Source organism: Artemia franciscana, chromosome 7 (genome assembly GCF_032884065.1).
Source record: "Artemia franciscana chromosome 7, ASM3288406v1, whole genome shotgun sequence".
Classification (NCBI taxonomy): domain Eukaryota; kingdom Metazoa; phylum Arthropoda; class Branchiopoda; order Anostraca; family Artemiidae; genus Artemia; species Artemia franciscana.
In genome coordinates, this window is record NC_088869.1 from 1,399,326 (window position 1) to 1,425,618 (window position 26,293).

At 34.8% G+C, this 26,293-nt stretch overlaps 1 protein-coding gene across 2 annotated transcripts in view; it reads left to right on the plus strand.

Moving 5' to 3' along the window:
* The first annotated feature begins 2,475 nt into the window (after nucleotides 1-2,475).
* The window catches only part of LOC136028710 (palmitoyltransferase ZDHHC3-like), a 45,128-nt gene continuing 21,310 nt past the window's right edge, over nucleotides 2,476-26,293 (plus strand). Inside the window, exons 1-4 of one of the 2 annotated variants that reach the window (XM_065706573.1) lie at nucleotides 2,476-2,594; nucleotides 8,615-8,754; nucleotides 21,263-21,395; nucleotides 25,491-25,649. In XM_065706573.1, the coding sequence (XP_065562645.1) occupies nucleotides 2,482-2,594; nucleotides 8,615-8,754; nucleotides 21,263-21,395; nucleotides 25,491-25,649 (545 nt within the window). In that variant the 5' untranslated portion in view covers nucleotides 2,476-2,481. The remainder of the gene's footprint in view (nucleotides 2,595-8,614; nucleotides 8,755-21,262; nucleotides 21,396-25,490; nucleotides 25,650-26,293) is intronic. The other variant, XM_065706574.1, reaches the window with a different exon arrangement.

The window sequence follows — 26,293 nt, forward strand, 5'->3', positions numbered from 1 at the left end:
CTGCTCGCACAATCAGTTTATGAACCACTTCGTCATGAAATTATAAGATAAACCTCTTTTAGGAAAAATCAATCATGTAATTAATTTTGTTTGCCAGATCTTCATTTTCAGATTGTGTTTTCTTTTTTTCCTTTTTTGATAGATTTTTTTATTTTCTTTTCTTAAGAGCCCGTCGATTTAGGGTACTATTTCTTGGTTTCAATGATGGGGATATAATAAGGCAGTTTACAACATTAATTTATGCTATGGAGTAATTTTTTGAACTGGCCCCGCCCTCTCCCCACTAAAAAATCTTTAATTTTAGTTGTATGACGAATTAAATAACGAATGGCTAATTTTGTTGAAATTAGATGAATGAAAGAGTTAAAAGCAATTTAGGCCATAAGCAGATCCACGGGTTCGGAGGGGGGCGAACCTCCCCCCAAGACACTTCTAGTGCCTTTATTCCATTCTTTTTTCTTTTTTAACCGTTTTTTAGATGAACTTGTCAGTTTGGTGCCCACTTCGAGTCACATTGGCGCCCTTGGTCCAGTGGCCCCCCCAAATTTTTTTCTGGATCCTCCCCTGTCATATGATACCAAGAATAATATTTTTGAGTGCAATTTCTGAATTAGAAATGCTGAGGAGTATGAAAACAGTTCTATACAAATCTACATGGTCGAAATCCACGAACTAGATGTTTAAGATCCCTTTTTAATATACCCAAAGAACTCCTTATTTAATGGAATTCCACATATTCTTAGGATAAGTTTAGGAGGGGTGAGATTAAACCTAAATTTAATGCCCTATTTGAAAAAAACTCATTTTGATTTCTCCGACGCAACAAATCAGGATTAGACGCAAAAAAATTCTTAAGTGGTGTGCAGGAAACGAAAGTACATTTCTCAAATCCGGCCACAGGCTATAAAAACAATAAATTTCATGACGCGATTTTAACTCTCTAGAAAGCTAAAGAAAGCTTAGTTTTCAGTAAAAGATTAGTTTTTTAGAGTTCTACAAATGTGCAGAGGTATCAGGAGCCAATTTAACTGAAAAACTTTGGAAAGCTATGCTAAATCGTGAGATATTTGTATATTTTCCAAAAATTGTTACATAAATTGTGAAGCAATAATTATAAATAAAGTAAAGCGTAAAGAAAGGTGCTCTAGGTAAGAATGCAGGGCGATCCTTGATTGGTTACCTACAAATGATCCACAAATCAAAAGCAAGGGTGCATTCTTATGGACATTAAGGAAACAATTATGATAGGCTTGTTTAACCAATACTAAGCTACTCTTATAGTAAAGATCTTAATTCAGAAATATTTGTTACAGCACTTTTCAGTTTATTTTTCGATATATTGAAATATATTTCCCTTTTCAATTTATTCGTAATCCAAGATCGCTAAGTAATTTGTAATGAATCAAATGTAATTCGTGAATGAATTCAAAAGTATATATAGCGTTATAGTAAGTTATTCTGAATTAAAATTTTCACCGTCAAAATTTTTTGCTTTATGAAATATTTCAATGATATGTTAATAATCAAAGTAAACTTTTTATTAAAGTATATTCTCGTTTTCTTCTATTAAATATTTGATAAAATTTAGCTACTCCATTTACTTTATTAACCTTAAGTTAAGCTAGTTAACTTACTGTTAATTTTATTATATCCTTTGATAGTCAATTTGAGCCCAAAACCAGTGGACAATGAGCTTGAACCTGACAGTGGGGAGAGGGGGATGATTTTTATTTTATTATTCTTTTTTTCGATTATAAGTACTTTTGAATGTAGAAAAAAGGATTTGAAATTGATTTCTTATTTAGTTTACGACCGAAATGAAAACTTTTACCATTTTAATGTTATTCTATATTTTATTTTGACAATAAATAAAAAGGCGGTGAGTGATCTGTGAAAATACAAAATATAAATTAGCTAAAAAGTGTAAGCCAAGTGTCTCTGAAATAAGCTATTCAATCCCGTGTTCTTACGCTTAGTTGAAAGAATTCTAGGGATGGATATCATAGGATTTTTTGTTTTGTTTTTACAGTTTAGATGAGAAAAAGCAATTAATCTTTCATGAAGGTTTTCTAAATATTGCTAACCTCATCTCTTCCCTAAAATAAGACATGATAAGGTACTTTCTTCTGAATTACCTATCCCTTTTTCCTCCAGAGGGTCAATGAAGAAATTTTGTTCTGTTCTATTAAAAAAATGCATTATTTGATCAAACAGCAAAAAGTTTGATAAAGAATGAGAATCACAGGAATAAACCTGTATTTAATTGAAATAGTAAAAAATGTTCAATTTATTTTGAAAACATTGCTTTCAAAATTACTTCCAACAATTTGTGCTCCCGCAAAAATTATTGCTGATCAACCATTGTTGATAAGTAAATCTGTATTCAAAATTGTTTATGAACAATTTGTTCGCCAGGAAAAGCCTTATAACATCTGTAGAACAGGTAGCGCGCCTGCATAGTTACAGGATGTGAAATTCAAAATGCTCAAGCATGACCCCTGTGGTTTAATTTGCCTCTGTTTCACATATCTTGCTGTTGCCTATGCAGACTACGCAGTTGTAAGATGGATACTGATCGAAATGATTGGAAACAGGTTATTGTATAGTTCTAATAAAATTTTCATTTATGGTGCTATTTAAGGAGAACACCATCTCCATGAACATTAGCAATTTGCCTATTATTTTTTATGGGAGAGGAACAAGATAGGAAAATAATTTACCGGTCAAATCCCTATTAATTTCTCTTTCCAAATGTACTGATAAATGCTATTGCACCCCAACCTTCTCCACTAGGGTCAAGTGTAGGCTAGCCCTAGGGCAGTATTGTGGTAAATACTGTTAAAATGTAGCCTACTTAATTAGAAATAAAAATTACAGTAAATTCTATTTTGGCTACTTTTGGCAGTAAATATATTACAGTTCATATTACTGACTTACCAATAAAGAAAACATACCACTCAATGCCTTTATTATGCTCTTTATGAATACTATAATAATCACTTCTATTGTAAATTCAAATTTAAGCACTATTTGACCTAACCTTATTATAATTAATTTTAGTACTGAGAAAATGTAGTGTTATTTTGTCAAAAATGACAAAGAAAACAGAGTTGAGAAAACATAGTATTATTTTGTTAGAAAATGACCAATAACTCATACTTTAATTGAAAATTTGTCATTTTTAAGAGCTCAAAAAGTGCTTAAATTTGAATTTGCAATAGTGCTTAAATTTAAATTTGCAAATTCTTCTCAAAACAGGAATTGTATTTTTAGAACTAGATCCAGAAAAAGTAGGTCAATGTTCCTATTACCTGAACAATTGTTTAGGTCTTGAAACTATTGTTAATAGATGTATTTTGACTTTTTGAACATCTTTTCTCTCTTGCAAACTCACCATTATGTAGGTATTCTGGCCCAAATATCCTGTATTTACACATAGCCTATAGAATTGTAATCATTTCCATTTTTGTTGATTGGACTTTTCAAATCAAAAATCTGTAATTGTTTAGAAACAAATTTGAGCTATATATTTGCCTATCAGGGGGTGGGGTAAAGCATAGCATATATTAAATATTTAAACTAACCATTGCTATATTTAATATATGCTATGCTTTACCCCCTCCCCCTAATGTGCAAATATATAATAACTCCATAATGGTGAGTTTGAGGTAGTTTTACAAGAGAGAAAAGATGTTCAAAAAGTCAAAATGCATCTATTAACAATAGTTTCATAACCCTAAACAATTGTTCAGGTAGTAGAACATTGACCAAAAGAAACTGAAAACTCAAAATTAAGGTAAAATATTCTTTTGTCAAAATTTCAGTTGGTATTGACCTGTGATGTTGGCAAATTTCAGGTCCCTCTAGAGCAAGAAGCAGTAGAGGTAGGTACTTCAAATTACATTCCTGGGACAAACTTTGGTAAATTTATAGCAAACAGCATAACTGGCTTTTGTTTAAAGTGAATATACCACTTGATGCCTTTTTTATGCTCTTTGCAAATATAATAATTGCTTCTACCGGAAATTCAGATTTAAGCACTTTTTGACCTCTTAAAAATGACTTAAATATGGGATATAAAAAGGCTAAGAACATTGGTCTCAAATCTTAAATACCTTATACCATTGATCTCAAAGTTACTGTTTCATTTTAAATCCTTTTTTTGTAATTTTATATAACCCACAGGCACTGATTTTCCAATCTTAATTTGGACAAATTAATTTTACTGATGTTATGATGTTTTCTTCTTCATTGATATTTAATTTTAAATAAAAGCATGCGTTTTTGGTTGAAAATATGAAAGCCAACAGAAGAAGGTGTAGATAAATATTCCACAAGGCTTATCTATCCAATTTAATTGTGGAAAATCAGTGCTTGTGGATAATATAACATTAAAAAAAATGGATTTATAATGAAACAGTAAGTTTGAGTCCAATGTTTTAAAGTTTGAGACCAATGTTTTAAGCCTTTTTTACACCCCATTTTTAGGTCATTTTTAAGAGGTCAAAAAGCGCTTAAATCTGAATTTCTGGTAGAAGCAATTATTATATTTGTAAAGAGCATAAAAAAAGATGTCAAGTGGTATATTCACTTTATATGAAAGCCAGTTATACTGTTTGCTATAAATTTACCCAAACTTTAGCCTGTAGACCCATCCCTGAAAGTTTGACTTTCCTAACCTAACCCCTTTCCAAGATAGCCAAAAGTAGCTAAAGAAGAATTTTACCCAAATTGCTTATACCACTAACTGCCAGGGAAGTAATTTGTATTTAATTACAAAATATATGTATAAAATACAAATTACTCTAGCTACAAAACAACTTTTTCTCAAAGCCTACTATTTATGATTCAAATTCCTACAAAATTCATTATCAAATTTGGAAGTTTGGTTTCAACAGTAAAAGTTCCTCAATCTCATCACTCAATTGCATTCTTTTTTACTTTGTTTAATTTGGTGTAAACCGTTGAATCTGGTTGCACACTTTGACAATTCTTTTCACAGCTTCATGTTGAGAATTCCACCAGGTTGCATTGGGAAAAATCAGCTGATTTGACATTAAATCTTGGGCTTTACCAGAGGCTTTCAAGGTCTGGCTTATTGCATTCCACAATGTCGAAAAATCCATTTTGAAGCATAGTACATTTTCTACACTATCTTTCCTAGCAACAAGATTGAAGGTGTGGTTTGCACAAGGCAAGTGAGATAAGTAATATCCACTTCCAGATTCTTCTTTTTCATTTCACTTTTCTGTCTGCAAGTCAAGCAAATTTTCAAGCTGAAATGATTACAAAGGTGTCATTGTCATTGTCGGAGTCTCTATTATCATTACTTCTGTCAGGCATAGTGTCAGTAGGGCAGACTGGATATGCAAATTCCTTGTTGATTATAATCTCTCTTTTTGTTTATTGTCTCTTTTTATTTTTTTTTCGTTTTTCTCTGTCACTACGGCTACAAACCCTCTTTTGTTTTTTTTTGATGGGTCAGAAATAAATTGAATTGAAAGCTTTCACAAAATTACTGCCATTGTCTGTTACAGTCTTAATAATTTTTGTGTACAGGAGACCACATGTTTTGCAAATCTTGTTAAGATGATCAGCACAAGATGAATAATCATTTGTGCCTTTGGATCTTTGACAGGTGGTTGCAGCTGATCCTTGGCTTAGGTCATTATTTCACCATTGTGTATTAATGCCAATGCAGCTTTTACAATTTGCAGTCCATATATCTGCTGTAGTCTAGACATAATCCAAGTCAGGCAATTTCTTGTTCAAATTTGCCATCATCTCTGGGAACCAGTGGTCTATATGAGTAGACAGGGTGTCTTGACATACATTTCTTGCATAAAGTGTAGAGCCTTGCACAAGGTTTTTGAAAACTTCTTTTACCATAGTCATAACCTGTGCAGAAGAGAGCAATAACAAACACAAAGGGCCGTATTGGTAGTGGCTGGATATTTGTCCTTAAACTATTAGGGATAGGCGAATTGGGTATCTGCATTTCCCACAGGTCCAATCCAGTAAATATTTAAAGACGTCAATTAATTTTTAATTTTGCGCTGTGTTTTCATTCACCCTGCATTCTCATTCGTGCTGTATTTTCATATATGCTGCGTTTTCATTCGCGAAGCGATCTTTTTTACGCCAGTCACAGAATAAGAAATAAAGAAAAAGACCAACAGGAGTGCAAATCCAGAAAGTTGCGCAAACAAGTATGGCTCCTAAACAAGATTGCAAACAGAAATTATCCAGTCCAAAAAAGTCTCTGGATTTCTGTGCAGGCTGCAAACAAGGTCTTGAGCCAGAATCTAAAGCCATATTATGCAATGAATGTGAAAAATGGCTGTGTGTAGAGTGCATAAACATGTCCATCCTAGAGTATGAACTCTTTACAAAGATGTCAACCATTGGAGATATGCAGTGGTACTGTCTGGTTTGCAAGCACTCTGGTACATCAGCAGACCCCCCTTCATTCCCACATTGAAGACGAAGTCTGCAGACTGTTTAGACAGGAAAGAGACAGAGATAGTAGGAAACTTCACCTAGTTGCTTATGGCATACCCTTGCAAATAGGAATAAACAGGGACAAGGCGTTCATTGAGAAATGTCTTACAGAGCAATACAACATTCTGAACGCAAAAATTACTAACGTAAGATGCATTATAAGCCAATGGCCGCCTGTCAAAAAGGTTGGGGCCACTCAGCAACCCATCAGACAAGCAGGAGCAAGCTATCAAGAATCAACCCACAGCCAAACCCCTCCCATTCTTTTCTCTGTCCAAAATTTAAACTTGAAAAAACGCATTCTATAAAGATCTTATGAGCTTTGTCAAGAAATTCAGTTTAGGGCAGATGCATCATGGGAAGACCGGGAGAAAAGAAATGTCTTAGCCACTGAACTCAGACACCAAACTGAACTAGGAGAACCGAACTTAACTATCAACCGCGAAAAAATCGTCTCAGAAAACTGTTGCTCCATCTGCTAGCCCTGTACATAGTGTAAATAGTGACAAAGTGAATATTGATAAACTAGCAAGTATTGATGAACTTTCTGATTTGTCCAGTCCTGATTTGTTCAAGTCCTTCACAAATGAAAGCGCCAATCCAACCGACGATAGTAGATCCTGCAGCACTTTCTTGTCCATTGAAGATGAGCTGGTCCAAAATATCTACAATTACCAAAAGGAAGCAAGTAAGTCAAGATTTTTCCGCTCTAATCGCAAACGTTGACCAAGTTCCTAACAAAATCAAGGAGATGAAATCTATGATTTACACAAATAACTATGATGTTATACTCCTTACTGAGGTCTGTCCTAAGAACTCAAGAAACCAGCTCCTAGACTCACATGTTAATCTGCAAGGTTACCACACTATATCCAATCCAGTCATTGCTGCTGTGGAACACATGCATTAGTCAAATCCTCGTATGTTGTCACCCCTATTGAGCGTCCCAGTGGATGCCCTTACGCTGAAACTATATTCTTTGATATTCAGTTGTATAGAGTAAAAACCATCCCACTTTTAGAATTGGCTGTGTATACAGAAGCCCATCATCACCTTCACCTGAGCAAACAGATGCAAAGCTAGCTGAGCTCATTAGGAAGATTGCAGACACCCATAAGGGTGACCTATTAATTGCGGGCGACTTCAACCTCCCGACCATCACCTGGAAAGACCAATTCCCCTATGTCACCTCTGATACTGTGAATCCCATCATAGATATGACCCATGATGCTTGCCTCCACCAAATTGTCGACCAACAATTTATTTGTAATAAATTTCGTAGTCCTTTGCCCGACGGAAGTCTAACGAAATTAGATTGGACACACTATATATCGAGTTTTGTAGGGCTCAGGCAAACAAGTCGTTTTTTGGGGGGAGAATTGGTTTCTGTCACCTTTGCCCAAATGAAGCAGTAAATTTTGTTGTTCTTTGGCTGGCGAAAGTTTTTTATGACATTACGTTGGACCAACAAAATACCAAGTTTTGTAGGGCTCTGCTCGACTAATCGTTTTTTTTAAGGGGCCAATAGATTTCTGTCGACTTCGCGCACATGAAGCAGTAAGTTTCGTTGGGCTTCGCCCAATGAAGTCTCTTCCAGAAGCTTCACTTTGCGCCCAAAGATAGCGATTTTTTTCGGCTTCGTCCGACAAAAGTCCCTTATGAGGACATTAAGGAGATAGGAAAAATATAGCAAAGAACAATAGTGAATCTGAAAGTTTACAACTTCCAGATTTGAAATAGGTTTTAAGGATATTTACTTTTTTTCTTTACTTTTTTTTAGTGGGACAACTGGATCATGGCTCAGGCCTCAAAGACCCATTGCTTCCAACTAGGTGGCTGAGCTTGCAAAATCGTTTTTTTTTTTCACTTCTGACACTTGTTGATTCTTTGTGAGACAAATTTCCCATATTGTCTCTTGTCAGTTTGGTAGCAGGGTTTCCTTTTAATAATCTTGATCTGCCCTCCATGAAACATATTGTGTCCCATACCCAAAGGTTGGATCAGTGTGTGCCTATGATGTAGGCTTTTTTTTACTAAATTATCACATGTATTACTGTATGTTTTTCAGACAGACATAAACAGTTTAATTAACTTGTAAATGTTCTATTTCCAGCATTTGGACTTCAATTCATGCAGTTTCATTTAATTCACTGATTTTTTTATTATTATTTGCACATTGGAGAGCAGTTTTTACAGACCCTGGTACTGTGCCCTTCCCTGCAAGAAAGCTAGATTTTTCTGATCTTCATTCTGGTATGTTATCTTTGGATTCTTTTTTCTTTTTTAAGTCTCTAACATATAATGAAATGCTTAAAATATGTTTAAGGGAATTTATTTATTATTATTGCCTGTATTCAGCAGACTGTAACCTATGGGAAAGGTATTGGCCAAACCAGAAAAGAAGCTTACATATCTTAGTTATTTTTTAAAACTATATTTAGGTATGTGTGTTATGACATTTTATCAGTTATGGTCTAACTTTTAACATCTTTAGACGTTAATAATATTTAGCTAATGTAGGTAGTTTTTGAAAACCCATATTAACTTTTCTCAAAGAGAAATTTGAATATAAACATCCTACTTCAATTAACTTTCTTTTCTTTTGTTTAGTTTGTTCATCTAGGGGGCTAAAAGAAGGTGCAAAAATTCAATATAATTGTTAGGGGGGGGGGGTAAGAGGCCCCAGATAATTCTTTTAAGAGAAGAGGGAACCAAAACACAAAAATGTATAGTTTCCATCAGTGAAGTCTATTACACATTATTAAAATAAAATTAATTGTATTGTTATAAATGTACTACTATCAAAAAATAAAAAATATAGGAACTTTGATCTCTAATTAATTTCTAAATATTATAGTGAAGAAAAAATAAAAACTTTAAAAACAAAATTTTTGTTTATGAATAAAATTATTTTCTCTCTCTATCTCAATAAATATATTTTGTATTCAGTAAATCACAAATCACAATTTTTTTTTTGGGGGGGGGGAGAAGGTTGAGGGAGGAGGGACAACACCGCTCGTTTTGTTGTAATCTTTGTTCGTTTAAGTTTGGTATCATTTTTATTGCTATTTCTGTCTGTTTTAAGTTTATTGTTTTAATTCATAGCATTTTCTATATAATATGAAATAATAGTTAATAAAAATAGAAACACGTTTGTTGCTATTTTGGTATGAATAGTTATAGGAAGAGTTTGTGCATTTTGATTTTCACCTTCTATGCTGAAATTTTCAACCTAGATCTAAATTCAACAACCTCAGTAATCCTAAAATACCAAAGTCGGTGAAAGTCAACACTGTTTGTTAAGCAAAACTATGTTTTGCTTGTGTATAAAAAACTGTTAAGTGCGCGTTGGTGAAACTTTGGTGAGAATATTAGACAACTAATCTTAAACTTGTAATCAACACACTCAGGAACCCTTGAACACCAACTCTGACAGAAATTAAATAAAATTTATGAAACCTGTACTTAGTGTGTTTTGATTTAGGACTATGACACTGTACAATTCATGATTTGTAATGACTAACATTTAATAATTCAGAACGGTAAAGTATTACATGAGTTAAAAGAGATGCAGCAAGTGTGTATAAGCAAATTTGGGAATGGAATGGAATGTTTTTGGAGGAGCATGGATCCCACTTTGGACCCTTCAACTATAAGAATGAAAAACCCTTGTATGAGTTTGATACCAACAAGGTATTACATTTCCACATTTCTATTCAAGAACATCTTTGAAACCTCTGTTTTAAAGGGTTAGGGACTAAGGCCAGCTCCATTATACCTTAAATTGATGCTGGAAAGGGAAGCCACTTACCATCCCCTTTGTAAAATCTGATTGGCTTCTGTGTGAAAGTTTTAGCCAATAAAAAGGATACAAAGTGAAAATGTACATTGGTTCTCTATTTTGAACTCTGTATTGGTTCTCTGTTTCTCTGTATAACTGATTGAGTAACCTTCAGACAGGGGCGTATCTCGGGAGGGTTACTGGGTTTGAAATCATTCTCCTCTTAGATATTTCTTCGCCTCGTAATTGGTTGTAAAAATAAAGTAAAACGAATATGTCTCGTAAATACTTTTCCAGCTCGTAGATTGGTTTTAAAAGTGAAGGTAAAAAAAAAACTAGTTTGTGAGGACGGGAAAAATTCCATTCTTATCCGACATACCGGATAGGTAGGTAGGTAGGTGTTATTTTTATCCACAATATAAACATAAATAATAAATGACAACACTGATAAATTATTGCAGCAAAAAGAAAGTTCTAAGGACATGTGCTGCAAATTCATATTATGATTTATATCTTATAAATAAATATCTAAACATAACATCTCATGATTGTCCACCTAGCCTATCTTATATATAAAAACAACAACATATACACATGAACAAAATGCAACAAAATAATCCTATTAAATATTATTTACCGGTTTCAGCCCCCACCCCACCCCAAGAAACTGCGAAAAAAGACATCAAAAACCTCCTGCCCTTCAAAATCTATTAGTGAAATAAAATGTTTTCAATTTATTTTTAAACCCGTATAAAGTGACAGACTCCCTGATGCCAGCCGGCAGACTATTCCAAACAGAAGGCCCCAGATTATGAACCACATATCATGATCTGACTGTTTCTCTTTTTTCGTGGCTTAAAAGTTGTGAATTTCTTGTATTATAATTATGGTGCTCTTGATTCGTGGAAAAATAATCATGAAAATACTCAGGGCATATGTGTTTCATGCTCTGGAACACAAAAATTGATGCCTGGTAGTCACGAATCTGACCAATATTTAAAACATTACACCGGGAAAAGCTAGCAATAGTTTTGGATTCAACCTGCTGTTTTATGTCCGCAATCAATCGAATGCTTTTATTTTGCAAAATCTGGATCCTTTTATAATTAGAAAAGAAATTGCTAGCCCAATGAATACAACCGTAATCTATATAAGGATGAACAAGGGAAAAATAAATGATTTTTAAAATCTTGAATGGAATTTTTGTTTACACGTCTCAGAATTCCTAGACCCCTAGCCATTTTTGCACCAATAACACTACAATGCTTTTTCCAACTATTATTATTATCTAAACAAAACCCCAAATACCTAATTTCAAAAACCTGTTTAATGGGTAAATGTCCAAAAAATATATTATTATCAATAAGTAACCTACCTGCTCTGCTAAAGATAATGTAATTTGTTTTAGATGTGGTAACTGCTAGGGAACTACCTACTGTAAAACTGCGCGAACGTTCAAGTGCTAAATTAGCCTTATGTACAACCTGCACCAAACAACTACTAATTACTGTTATCGCAGTGTCGTCCGCGAAAGAGGTCAGCGCCTCAACTCCAACATGTGAAGTCAACGAATTAACATAAATAAGATAAAGTAGATGTCCCAGCACGGAACCTTGAGGTACTCCACGTTTAACACTGAACTCTCTGCTTAATATATCTGATAAAGCAACTTTGATAGTCCGGCCATGCAAGTACGATGAAAACCACTTTACACAAGTACTACCTAAACCAAGCCCACTTAGTCTACTTAGAAGAGTATTAAAATCCACAGTGTCTCAAAAGCCTTACGGAAATATACAAAAACAGTTAAAGGAACCATATTATTTTCAAGCGCATTATCAACAAAACTTAAAAGATAGTGTACTGCATGACTAGTGGAATGTTTACTTCTGAAACCAAACTGTCTATTATACAATATTTTCTTCGAATCCAAAAAATTATTCAATCGCTTATAAATAAACTTTTTCCTAAATTTTACTAAATAAAGGTAAAATGGAAATTGGTCGCCAGTTACAGGGGTCCGAGGGATCCCCACCTTTATGTAAAGGTATGATTTTAGACCGTTTCAGTTCCAACGGGAAATGTCCTTTAACCATTGAGAGATTAATTAAATAAACCAGTACCGGCAAAAGATACACCGACACAAAATTAAGAGCCTTTAGGTTCAATCCATCTACACCAGAAGAATTTGATTTAAGGCTACAAACAATTTTTTCAACTTCTTCACCAGTACATGGTACAAATTGAACCCATCCTGCATGCTTAAAGGATGTGTGTTAATATTGACGGCACCACCACCTCTAGACACTTCATTCTGTATAACACTATCAATCTTCGAAAAATAATCACCCATTTTATTTGCTATTTTTAATTTATCATGAATAATTCTATTATTAGTTTTTATGTTGGTTACACTCATATCTTTTTTTTTCATATCCTATCACTTCACGGAAAATTCACCAAGTATCTTTTATATTACCTTCCTTATTCTTCAAACTGTTTAAATAATACTCGTTCTTTACATTTCTTTTTAAATTATTTACATAATTTCTCAACTCTTTAAACTCATTTAAAATCATTTCAGATAGATCATCAAGATATATTGGCAATACAATTTATTTCTTTGTCTTATTAAACTCACAATTTCATCATTATCCACGGCTTTCTCTTTTTAGCTTTCTTGCAATGAATTTCAGTGGGAAATTTTTTTCAAACACAGGGTAAAGGATATCTGAAAAAATGTTAAAAGCTTTTGAAGCATCATCTTTTTCATTGTAAACCACCTCCCAATCCAACGAACTAACTTCATTATTAAATTTAGCCAGATTAACTTCTTTCATGTCACGCCGAAGAATCTTATTTTTTCTTTTAATTTTACAATCTGATAACTTCTGCAACGAACAAAGAAGTGGTAAGTGGTCCGAACCAGAATGGGTAAATACGTCACACGTGCTATCTTTCACCATAACTTCACTGACGAAAACATTATCAATCAAAGTTGCAGAATGGTCCATTAAGCGGGATGGGATAGAATTTAACGGGAAAAGACCAAATGAAAACATGACATTAAGGAAAAAATTTTGGCCTGAAGATCTAATAAATCAAAATTAGAGTCACCCATGATTACCATTTTATCAAAATTTCGAATTATTTCAGATTTTAAAATTTCAAATACTTCTAGGAATAAATCCGGGCTAGCACTAGGGGGTCTATACACCGATTAAATAAGAAGTGGATTATTATATCTTGTAACTATTTCAATAGCAAAAGTTTCAATCTTACCTTCAATCCGTAAAAACAAATCTTCCCTTACTTTAAATTTTACATCATCCTTGATTATAAATGCTAAACCTCCCCTTCCCATCGCTGACCGTTTCTTGGAAATAAGTGTGTAACCTGGAAAATTAAATAACGAAGCAGGACACTGTTCACTAAGAAATGATTCACAAATACCTATCACTTGCACCTCACTGTCAAGTTTGTTCATTATATCAACTACATCTTCATGTGAAGTAGTTAAATGACACTTCCAATGGAAAATCTGAAATCCGGACAGCATAACGGGTGCCCTCACATCATCTACTGCAGCATATTTACTATGCCTTGCAGGCTGTTTATCCGAAAATTCTGACCGGCTACCAGCATCACTCGACAAAATATTATCCAACGAAAAACGATTATTTTCCAACCTTAGTAATCGCGAAAACATTCATAAATAAATCATCTTACTTTCTATTAAAGAATTATTACTACGGAAGAATCTAAATACTAAAGTACACATTTGTAACTACTATAACGAAAAAAAAATATATTCAGATTAGATGTCGTCACGACTCCACAGTCGGCGTAGCTGAGTGTCAGTTCCAGATCGAGCAAAAATACGGCCGTGATCGGACCATACGTTGTGGTTACCTAACCTATCACGAGCCAGTTGCAGTATTTCTCGTCGCTTTTTCGTTAAACTTTCTGCCACAAATATACCAGATTTAGCCAGTTTGCTCTTGGTAGCAAATAACTTTCTAGTCACATCTTTAGAAGAAAACTGAGCGAGTACCGGGGCAATCATATCAGGCCGCGTAGGATCGCTGGAAGGGTAAATCTATACACTTTAGTTAGTTCCAAAACAGTAGCCTGTACGTCCATCTTGTCCAAAATAATACTGTTAATACACGATTTTACATCAGCACCCCGAGCTTGTTTGACACCACTGAAAATAAGCGAATCCAGCCTATCTTCCTGCTCAATATCGTCAAGTCTATTTTCGATATTTTTCACTCGCTCTTCGAGGATCATGAAGCTGTTTTTCGCGATTTTAGTTGCTTTTCGATAAAGTCAAATTTTGGCGAGTACTCGACCATCAAATAATCATATACGTCTATAATTGATTCAGTCGAGTGCGGGAGTTGATTGTTTATGCGATCAGAAACTTTTCGTGAGATTTCTTCCCTGAGATTCGCTTTTACAGCTTCCGATTCTTGTTGGGTCTGAGTTAGTCTAATGCTCAGGTCAGAAGATTGGTTGCCTATATCCGGGCTTAGATTTGACGGAGGATTTTTCGAAAGATGTCCTGGTTGATCGGTGCTGTTAGAAACAGTGCCCTTGCGCTTAGTACGATATTTATCCAAGTATGGCTGGTAGATTTCTGGATCATTGCCCATTTCATTGAAAGCGAGCTTGGCATCGTTATTAGTTTTTTGCAGTGCCTCTATTCTCTTTAATTTGACGTCGTGGAAGCCTTAGGTAGAAACTGTTTGAAATTCATGCGGCGCGTGGCAGAAAAGGGTGAATTTAGTTGGACCTGACGCTTGCTTGACTTCACCAATAATTTTAACTGGCCACAAGGGATAACCCTGAAACTTAGCAACCCCAACATCTCCAATTTTCCAAGACGACATCGTAAACTACTAATTAGTAACTCTAATTAACATGAGACAAAGACTTACACGCCAGGGGGGGGGGGTTACGACCCCCAGCTTCAAATAGTGCCAGATATTATCCAAATTAGGTTTGCAGCAGGCTAATCCAAATCAATTCCCTGCATTCGGTATGACACGAACAAATTATAACACTGGTTAAACGAGTTTAGGTGTCTTCACTATGAACGGCGGATAGTAACAGAATAGATATTCAGTTGTTATCCTATAGTAGTATGATAAAAAGAATAAATAAATGAATGCCCTTTTAACACAAATATAGTTTAAAATTTTCAGTGTGCTTTATGCTCATTCTGAAGAATTTTCCCCTCCGCCTGACTATTCACCTGAGATAAACAAATGCCTTTATGAAAATTTTAAACTTTCCTTAACAGCTATGGATTAGTACTTAAGCTAGGTAGTGATTATCCGGGAAATTTTAGAATCTTTACTTGAAGTTTTATTCACCTTGCTTTACTACTCTCATAAAGATATTAAAAGAGTTTGTCTGTAAAGCGATTTCTACCCAATATCTATTATATTTCATAGACCCCAAAATGTTGCCTTATTTCCTTTATTGTTTCACACAGACAAACAAAAGTACAGTTTCATTCATACACCCACACATTATTACCTTTTTATGATTATTTTTATTATTTGTATTTATTTATTTTGTTTACTATTTATTTTGTTTACTGTATAAATATATAAATGTATATATATGCATATATATATATATATATATATATATATATATATATATATATATATATATATATATATATATATATAATAAGTTGTTTGTGTGTTATGTCTGTTACACTTTGTCTGTTACGCCAGATTATATCTTCTATATATATATAAATAAGTTGTATGTATTTTTGTGTTGAGGGTTTAAATGTAAAAAACTGGGAATTGCATAAATATTTCGAAATATTTTGACAATAGATTAATGTAATTTGAAAACCTTAAAAAAGATACTTAAAATTTGAGGTTTATTATAAATTCTTGAGCTTTAGCAAGCTTGGTACGTGAAGATTTTTCTAACTACCAATGTTATAGAATGTTACCAAAAAGCAAAACCAGGCTTGCGGTTCAAAGAGAAAGGGCCAGATTAGGAATGTGCAATTTACGTCAACGAAGGCGTGTCGAGGAACTACCAGAGCAACGCGAAACCAGACTTGATGCTGAAAGAGAAAATAAAAAAGAAGGCGTGTCGAGGAATCACAAGAGCAACGTGAAAACAGGCTTGCGGCTTCAAGAGATAATGCTAGATTAGGAATGTGCAATTTACGTCAACGAAGGCGTATCGAGGAACTACCAGAGCAACGCGAAACCAGACTTGCTGCTAAAAGAGAAAGTGAAAAAAGAAAGCGTGTCGAGGAATCAGAAGAGCAACGTGAAAACAGGCTTGCGGCTTCAAGAGATAATGCCAAAAGAAATCATGCCGAGGAATCACAAGAGCAACGTGAAAATTATCGCATGGCATTCAGGTACAGCCCAGTCGATGATTATAGTAGATGTGTTCAAATCGGGACTATGTCTAAAATTTGTCCCTACTGCAAGGCCTTGAAATTTAATGGTGAAACAATGGGAATGTGTTGCGCCTCAGGGAAAGTTAAACTTCCTCTACTGGCTGCACCCCCAGAGCCATTGAAGACTTTGCTTACTGGAACTACGTCAGAATCTAAGCGTTTTTTTATCAAACATCAGAAAATATAACTCATGTTTCCAAATGACTTGGTTTGGTGCCCAAATCGAAAATCAAGATCAATTTATGCCTACTTTCAAAGTAAAAGGGCAAATTTATCATAGAACAGGGTCTCTTCTACCATTCTCAGGCGAGAATCATAAATTTTTACAATTGTACTTCATCAGTGATAGAAATTCTGAATTGAATACACGTTGCGAAATTTCTCCCAACGTTAAAAGGACAATCGTTTCCCAATTGCAACATATTTTCCACGAAAATAATAATTTAGTGCGTCTGTTCAAAACAGCCATCGATTTGATGCCTACTGATAGGCTTAAAATTGTTATTTCCGCTGACAAAACGCCTCCTGGCCAACATATGCGTAGATACAATGCTCCAACTATCGACGAAGTGGCAATCGTTATGGTCGGTGATCAGTTTTTACCTCGAGATATTATTCTTCATAAGCAAAACGCTCAGTTGTTAAGAATTGCTGATACTCATCGATGCTACGATGCCCTACAATATCCTATCATTTTTTGGGATGGAGCCGACGGCTATCACTTTAATGTTAAATTGATGAATACAGCCACTAACAAAGAAATGAATAAGAAATGCAGTGCAATGCATTATTATTCCTATAGACTAATGATTCTGCAGGATGAAGACAATTATATTTTAAAACGCAGTCAATTGTTTCACCAATACTTCGTTGATATGTATGCAAAAATTGAATCAGAACGTTTGCTATATATCCGTCTGAATCCGACCAAGCTCCGCTCTGAACAATACATTCATTTGCGAGATGCAATTGTAAATGACGGTAATACCACAAACGTTGGAAGATTAACGATTTTACCTTCGTCATATGCTGGCAGTCCCCGTCATATGCATGAATATGCTCAAGATACTATTGCGTATGTTCCTCTCTATGGTCGTCCAGATTTATTTATTACATTTACATGTAATCAATCTTGGGACGAGATACAACAGCTTTTACTTCAAGGACAATCGGCGGTTCATAGACATGACATTACGGCCCGTGTCTTCGGGCAAAAGTTGAAATCACTGATAAACTACATAGTAAAACTTGAAGTTTTTGGGTCAGTGCGATGCTGGATGTACTCAGTGGAATGGCAAAAACGAGGTTTGCCACACGCACATATACTAATCTGGCTACATAATAAAATTACTTCTGACGAAATTGATGATGTGATTTCCGCTGAAATACCTGATGAAAATGTCGATAAGGGGTTATATGATATTGTTGTAAAAAATATGATACATGGACCTTGCGGTGCACTGAACGAAAATTCACCATGCATGGCCAAAGGAAGGTGCACGAAGCAACATCCTCGACTTTTAGTATCCAACACAATTACTGGCAATGATGGTTACCCACAGTATAGAAGAAGATCTACTGAAGATGGCGGTAAAACAGCAATAATAAAGAAGCGTAACGGTACCACCATCGAAGTAGATAACCAGTGGGTTGTTCCATATTCCCTATTATTATCAAAAACATTTAATGCACACATAAACGCTGAATACTGTAACTCCGTAAAGGCAATCAAATACATATGTAAATACGTCAACAAAGGCAGTGACATGGCAGTTTTTGGCTTGCAGTCCAAAATCAAAGATATTGACTTAATCGTACAATATCAGGCTGGAAGATACATAAGCAGTAATGAAGCTGTTTGGCGAATTCTTTCATTTCCGATACATGAAGGTAGTCCAGCTGTTGTTCACTTAGCGGTACATTTACAGAATGGTCAACGTGTTTATTTTTCGGATTCCAACGTGCAACAAAGAGCCCTGAATCCACCGGATACAAAGTTAACTGCTTTCTTTTCGCTATGCAAAAAGGATTCTTTTGCAAAAAAACTGCTGTATACTGAAGTGCCTTCGTATTACATGTGGAATACTAAAAATAAAGTATTTGAACGTCGAAAACAGGGTAAGTCAGTCGACGGCCAACCTACCATCTTCAAAGATACCACGATAGGAAGACTCTACACCGTTCACCCCAATCAACATGAATGCTTCTTTCTACGCCTGCTTTTGGTGAATGTACCCGGTCCGACGTCCTTTGAGTATTTGAGAACTGTAAACGGTACTATACATGACACTTACCGTGATGCATGCCAAGCTCTGAATTTATTGGAGAATGACCAACACTGGGATAACTGCATCAATGACGCGTGCGAAACGTCAACTCCAAGTCAAATTCGTGCATTGTTTGGCATCACACTAACAACTTGCTCTCCATCAGCTCCTACAGAGTTATGGGAAAAATATAAATAAAAAATGTCCGAAGATATACTCCATCGAAAACGGTTAGAGACGTCAGATATGACTTTTGATTTTACATCAGAAATTTATTACTACACTTTAGTTATTATAGAAGATTTGTGCATATGTATGGCAAACAAACCTCTTCAGGATTTGGGAATGCCTTCACCTAATCGTACCGCTGCTGTTTCGACATGTGTAGAATTGGATCGTGAACAAAGTTACAGTACGAGTGATCTATTGTCGTATGTACAAATCAACATTTCCAAGTTAACTTCGGAACAAAAAGACATTTATGATACGATAATGCATTGTGTCGATAACAACGTTGTAGAAATTTTCTTTTTGGAGGCGCCAGGAGGTACTGATAAAACGTTTGTGATAAAACTGATTCTGGCATCAATTCGATCAAAAAATGATATAGCGTTGGCAATTGCGTCGTCCGGAATAGCCGCAACATTGCTGTCTGGTGGAAGAACTGCTCATTCCGCTTTGAAATTCCCTCTGAATTTGCATTCTACAGAAACTCCCACGTGCAATATTTCCAAATCATCTGGGATGGGTAAAGTATTGCAGCAATGCAAACTTATTATTTGGGACGAGTGCACAATGGCACACAAAAAATCGCTCGAGGCTCTGGATCAATGTTTGAAAGATTTGCGAGGGAATTCGAAACCCTTTGGCAGCACATTAATATTGCTTGCGGGAGATTTCAGGCAAACATTACCTATAATACCTAGATCAACCCCTGCAGACGAAATGAATGCTTGCCTGAAAAATTCTAATTTATGGGCACACGTAAAAAGATTAAAATTAACTACAAATATGCATGTCCGATTGCAAAACGATGACTCTGGTCAAACATTTTCAGATCAATTGCTGGCAACTGGAAACGGAAAGCTCCCAGTAGACTCAATTTCAGGACGTATACAACCACCTGCTGAATTCTGTAATTTAGTAACGTCCAAAAATGAATTGATTGAAAAAGTATTTCCGAATATTCTAAACAATTATAAAAATAATAAATGACTAAGTGAAAGAGCGATTCTTGCACCCAAAAATGCAGACGTCCACGAAATCAACAATATTGTTTTGACCAAGATTCGAGACCAGGCAGTCCTTTACAAGTCAGTCGACACAGTTTTGGAACCAAATGAGGCGGTTAATTATCCATCTGAATTTTTAAATTACGTGGATCTTTCAGGGTTTCCACCACACGTGCTACAACTAAAAATAGGCGTACCAATAATACTGTTAAGAAATATCAACCCACCAAAGCTTTGCAATGGCACGCGACTTGCCGTGAAAAAAAAACAACGGAAAACGTAATAGAGGCCACAATCTTGACAGGGCCTTTTGAGGGCGAGGCTGTTCTCATTCTTCGCATTCCCATGATCCCAACGGATCTGTCTTTTCAATTTAAAAGAGTGCAATTCCCAATTCGATTAGCATTTGCAATCACCATCAACAAAGCTCAAGGTCAATCATTAGAAAAATGTGGTATAGATCTTAATACTGATTGTTTTTCCCATGGACAATTGTACGTTGCATGTTCAAGCAATTATACCTCATACCCCCAACACCACTACTAGCAACTCACTGCACTACCAAGCCACCTGAGGCCAACACGCGCTCCTCTTCCATCGCAATCTATTCTAAACTTCACTCTTTACACCCTCCCAAGAAATTCCAATTTCCCCTAAATTCTTGCTTACGACCTCCTCCTATCCCATTCGGTGACGACCTACTTTTTGTTTTGCCCTAGATGATTGGCTGAAAACAACATTTTCGGCAATTGTCATGCTTCACCTGCAATTGTCATCCTTCACTAGGAGCGTGTCCTAACCATCTCAACCTTTCTCTCATTATGGCCCTAGAAAGCAGTAATTGTCCTTAGAGTGGCCGAGAATGTAGGGAGAAAAAAACAATAAATTAAAAAAGGAGAAAAAAGGAAAAAAAATGCTAAAAAGATAGAAAAAAACAAATAAAATACACACTAAAAATGAAAATGACAATCCCCCTTTTTTTGCATCATTTTTTTTCTTTCAAAATGGAATCTATTTTTTTTTTCTTTTTCAGGTAATAGAGCGTCTAGTGAGCAGAAGGAAGGCTGGACGGTTTGTTTGAAATGTGAAATATATAGGCCACCGAGAGCTCATCATTGTCGTACATGTAACCGATGCATCCGTAAAATGGATCATCACTGCCCATGGTATTATATTTCATTATTCAATTTCTTGTTTGCATTTTTATTAAAAAATATTCTTCATTTTTGTTTTGTTTATTTTCGATTTAAATATTTTTAAATTTTATTTAAAATGAAATGATTGAACATTTCATATTAAATCACTCACAATCCTTCTCATTAGGCTTAAAGATTAATTAATCACCTTAAATCAAATTGAGTTACTTGGCTAGGAGGATCTGTAGCCATGGAAAATAATTCATGCCCAATTCAATTTTTGATTGTTCTTTCGTTTGTGTCTTTTTTCTTCAGTCATTATTTTGCTTGTTAATTATGTTAAATGGCCATATTGTTTACGTACAAGGTGTTAAATGACTTTGCTCTGCGCAAGAATATAAACAATAATTTTATTTGTGGAAAAAATGTATTTGTTAGTGATTTGGGATGTTTTCAAGGGATTAGGACTATGCAAAACAAATATATTTATCAACGATCAAGTAATTTTTGTCGAACTCTTTTTCATATTCTTCTTTTTCATCTTTTTCAATTCATCATTTCTTCTTTTTCAATTCATTTGTATAAACCGAAGGGGTAAAATTCTAGTTAATTGACTTCTTGCTATCTCAGAAAGGGTTTAGGTTAGGAGAATGAAACTTTCAGGGATGACTCTACAGACTAAAGTATGTCCCGGGAAGGTATTTTGAAGCAACTACCTCCACTCCTTCTTCCTGTAGAGGGCCCTGACCTTTGATGACCTTTAAAAATATGTGTGTTATAAAAATGAAACCTTGCAAAATAGATCTTCTGCTTAATTGAAGTACAACAAAATTGTTTTCAGCTTCATAACTTCGCTCATTTCCATTTTCTAAGGTTTTAAAGATATGCAAATACATTTCCTAAATTTTGAAAAAAAACATTAATATGGCTCAAAATTCTGCTCAAATAACAGGAATTGCATTTCCAGAACTAAAGGCAGAGAAAAAGCAACTAGTAACTGAAAATTAAGGTAAAATGTTGTTTTGTCAAAATTTCAATAGGTATAGACCTGTCATGCAGGCAAATTTCAGGACCCTCTAGAGGAAGAAGGAGTGGAGGTGGGTACTTTAATATACCTTCCAGGGACATACTTTAGCCTGTAGACTCATCTCTAAAAGTTTCATTTTCCTAACCTAAACCCTTTCCGAGATAGCAAGAAGTCAATTAACTAGAATTTTACCGAATTTTTGTTAATTGACTCTGCATTAGAATCATAAACAGAAGAATATAACCAGTATATAAACAATGTCTTCCATGTGTTCTAACTGTATGTATAAGTGATTACATGTGTTCCAGTAACGAAAGCATTATGATTAAGCTATTGAATGAGGTTTAGTTAGTTTAGTATGGAGTCAAAAGTTAAGTCGGGTGCTGTTTTATCCACGCTACATCGTGATTTAAAATGTAAAAGGGTGGGGGTCGAAATGTATTTTTCGAAATCTATTTGGAGGGAGAGGCAATTCTGCTTTTTTCGATATTTTTCATTGAAAATGCCAAAAAAATTTATTTTTTATTGAACATACCAAAAAGGGTCTTTCTAGTCTAGGGAGGGACTAAAAAATTAAGGAAGGGGTCCCCCTCTCTTCGCCTCTCAGTTGACGCACTTGGTTAACATGTTTTATTCTAATAGATTTTGCCCTAATTTGTGCATCAAAGGCTGTAGAATAATATGGCATTAACTGGAAAAACTAAACAATGCCCATGATTTGTTTCTCCTAAGTATTGGTGAAAGTATAGGCGAATAATAGTACTAATTACAAGTAAATGTACAATACAATAAAGTAAATAAAATATTTTATTTTACTAATTAATTTATAATATTAAGTAAAAGTATAGGTGAATCCAATGGATTTTTGTGAGTTTTGACGAGTCCAGTGTGCGACAGCAGGTCTGAAATAAATGTTAATAAGACCCAGTTTTTGAAATTAGAAATAAATGGGGATGGAAAGCTGATTTTAGGTACCAAGAATAAGATACCAAGTGTAAAGTATTCGTAAAAAGGGAAGACACAGTGAAGATGTAATGATTAGCATACCCACGCTGGCTGCTCTTTTAAAGCTGAACAAAGCTTAAAAAAATAAGAAGAAGATTTTTTAAAATAAGATCAAAAGCCATGTATAGACATTAAAAGCCATATAATTTTCCAAGGATTGCTTAAGGTGTCCATTCAAACGACGGTATATCAAAGAAGAAGTTATACAGATTCTCTTTCTATTCCACTCTCTAAGTCAGTAATGAAAGGAAGGTTAAGATAATTAAGCTGTGTTTTTGCTAAGAACATTGACGGGTTGCGTTCAAGTTTAATAACTAGCAAAGGTCAAACGAAAAACGTCGTCAAGTGGGATCGTCAGGGGTATGAAAAAACGTAGAACGAGAATGTGAAGAAAGAAAAAAAAACATACGACGGTAATTTTCAGCCAGTGACTGAAGCGAAATAGATAATATTTCAGAAAAAACCTTCACTAAGCCGCCCTCAGTGATAAAAAAAAAAAACAACTATAGACACAAGTATATTATAAAAGGAAAAAAAAGAACAAAAAGTCATGTATAGTCAGGGTGGTGTCTGGGCTAAAGAAAAAGGGGTCAGGGGCTAAAGAATAAGATTATAAAGAGGGACGTCGAGGGAGGGAGCAGAAAGTTTAGTTTTGAGCACAGTGAGCTGGAAGAGAGCTTGTGAAACTGTGTCGTCCTGGAATGCGGCTTGGACTTGCGATGAACTTTTAGTATTAGTAACAGGGGAATATCCGTTGTCATGGTTATTTCTGAAATCAGGTTTTGATTACCTTGGTATTGTTTCCGTTTACTTTTACCCCTTGCTGTAACTGGTTCTGCAAAGTGAATCTTAAAAGGATGGCCTGCTTGTGCCCCCTGTAAGTCAAAACTGGTATTATTTCAAGGACTCTGGTCATTTAAGTTTCATAATATATGATACTAAATTATTGGATTGGATACGCAGTTCTTCTAAGGTCTATTACAGTTGGACAATGTCTACTCGCCGTGTTTGGATGGGAAACTAGTGTTGTTTTTTCGCATTGTTATCTGTCTTCCTCTAAGAATATTTTTTATGCCGATTGAAAGAACATTTTTATAGAAACCTTTACTATGAAAATAAAACCTAAAAAAAACAAAACAAAACAAGAATAACTATGCATGAAGAAATGACACCCATAATGAATAAAACTTGTACCAAAGGATGAAGTAGAACTCAAAAGAGTCGGAACTACCACAAGTAAACAAATATTAAAATAAATAAACAAACAAATAAATAAACAAATAAGCAAACACGTATGTATTTACCACAAATAAGTATGGCTTATCACAATCGAAATTGCTAAAAATAATTACAACAATAGGTATTGTTTTACTGTCCGCCCTCAACCCATCTCCTTTAAGACTAGTTTTATTTACGCTTTACTGAACTTTTAACTTCACTCATCGTGGTCGTGATAGGAGTAGCTTCAAACTTTGTCTTTACTAAAAAAAAACAACAACAAAAAAAAAACGTTAAGAACGTTAAAAGCGTTAAGAATCCGTAAAAGCTGTTTAAATACACGACAACTTAGGTTCGAACCGTGGTTCTCAGATTATCTATTCGTCAATTCATTCACTGTGATGTCAATAAAAATAGCGTGTTTCTTCAAATGTGTAACCAGTGGTGTAATTTTGTCAAAATCCTGGGAGGGAGGGATGGTGCAAAGTTGGAGCCAATTTTCCCAAGTGAACATAACCATAGAAACTTAAAAATGAACCGTATATTACCGTAAAGGCGAAGATATAGTAAAGAAAATTGACCTGTTTCTCTGGATACTTTAATTATGCAGTCATATATTCGTTTCGACAGTATTTTTTGCAGAAACTAAATTTCAGCTGGGGGGGGGGAATGAGATCTGGGCGACAAACTTGGGTCTTGACGGGGCATTTGCTCCCCCTGTGTCATACCAAATTACGCCCCTGTGTGTAACGTCACAGAACTCTTGTGCTGCTTTAAGATTGATTACCCGAAAATTTTCTGTTTTATATTGAAATTCAAGTATGTTTGCTCGAAATAACTTTGTGTCTCTAATGGTTCAATATATTTTATTTTAGGATAAATAACTGTGTTGGTGAAAGAAATCAGAAGTATTTTCTACAATTTTTAATATATGTTGGTGCTGTGGCGTTCTATGCAGCTGGTTTAGTCGTTTATGCATGGTTTGGGGAGTGCAGAGATTGCTTCATTGAAAGTATTTCATTCCAGCATAGAGTGTAAGAAAGATTCCCCTCTTTTTGTTAGTAGTGAGTTTTGGTAGTGAGTTGTGGATGCCTTTTTTGTCAGTAGTAAGCAGTGAGTAGTGAGCGTTAGTCAGTTAGTTAGGTGAGTTTTAGTTAGCGTTAGTAAGCTAACGCTAACGCTTAGAGTGTGATTTTTATACGACAGGTAATCATACCGAACCGATGGTCCTAGAAGATTGGGAGAGGGCTCATTTGAATTGGGATCCAACGTCCTAGTGCTTTTTTAAGTGACCAAAAAGATTGTGCCACAGGGAAGTAACTAGGTCTCTTTTGTTAGTAGTAGTAAATAGTAGCGAAAGTATAATGGGTTTGTTCAACTTTACCTACTGATCTTTAAATAATTTAGGCTTCTAATTAATAGGTAATAATAGCCTAATTACATTGGTTTAAAAATGATTAATAATTTCCTAATCCTGAAATTTATTAATAATTACCTAACTAATAAGCAATAATAACCTTCTAATAATAGATAATTAAGCTTCTTACTATATTCAAAACTGTGTTATTCCTTTAAGTTTTCTTTTTACCTTCTATCTCAAACTACTACAACTTGCCTAATGATTTTAATTTGAGATGGAAGGTATGGTCTCTTGATGTTTCCAAGGTTACTTGGATTC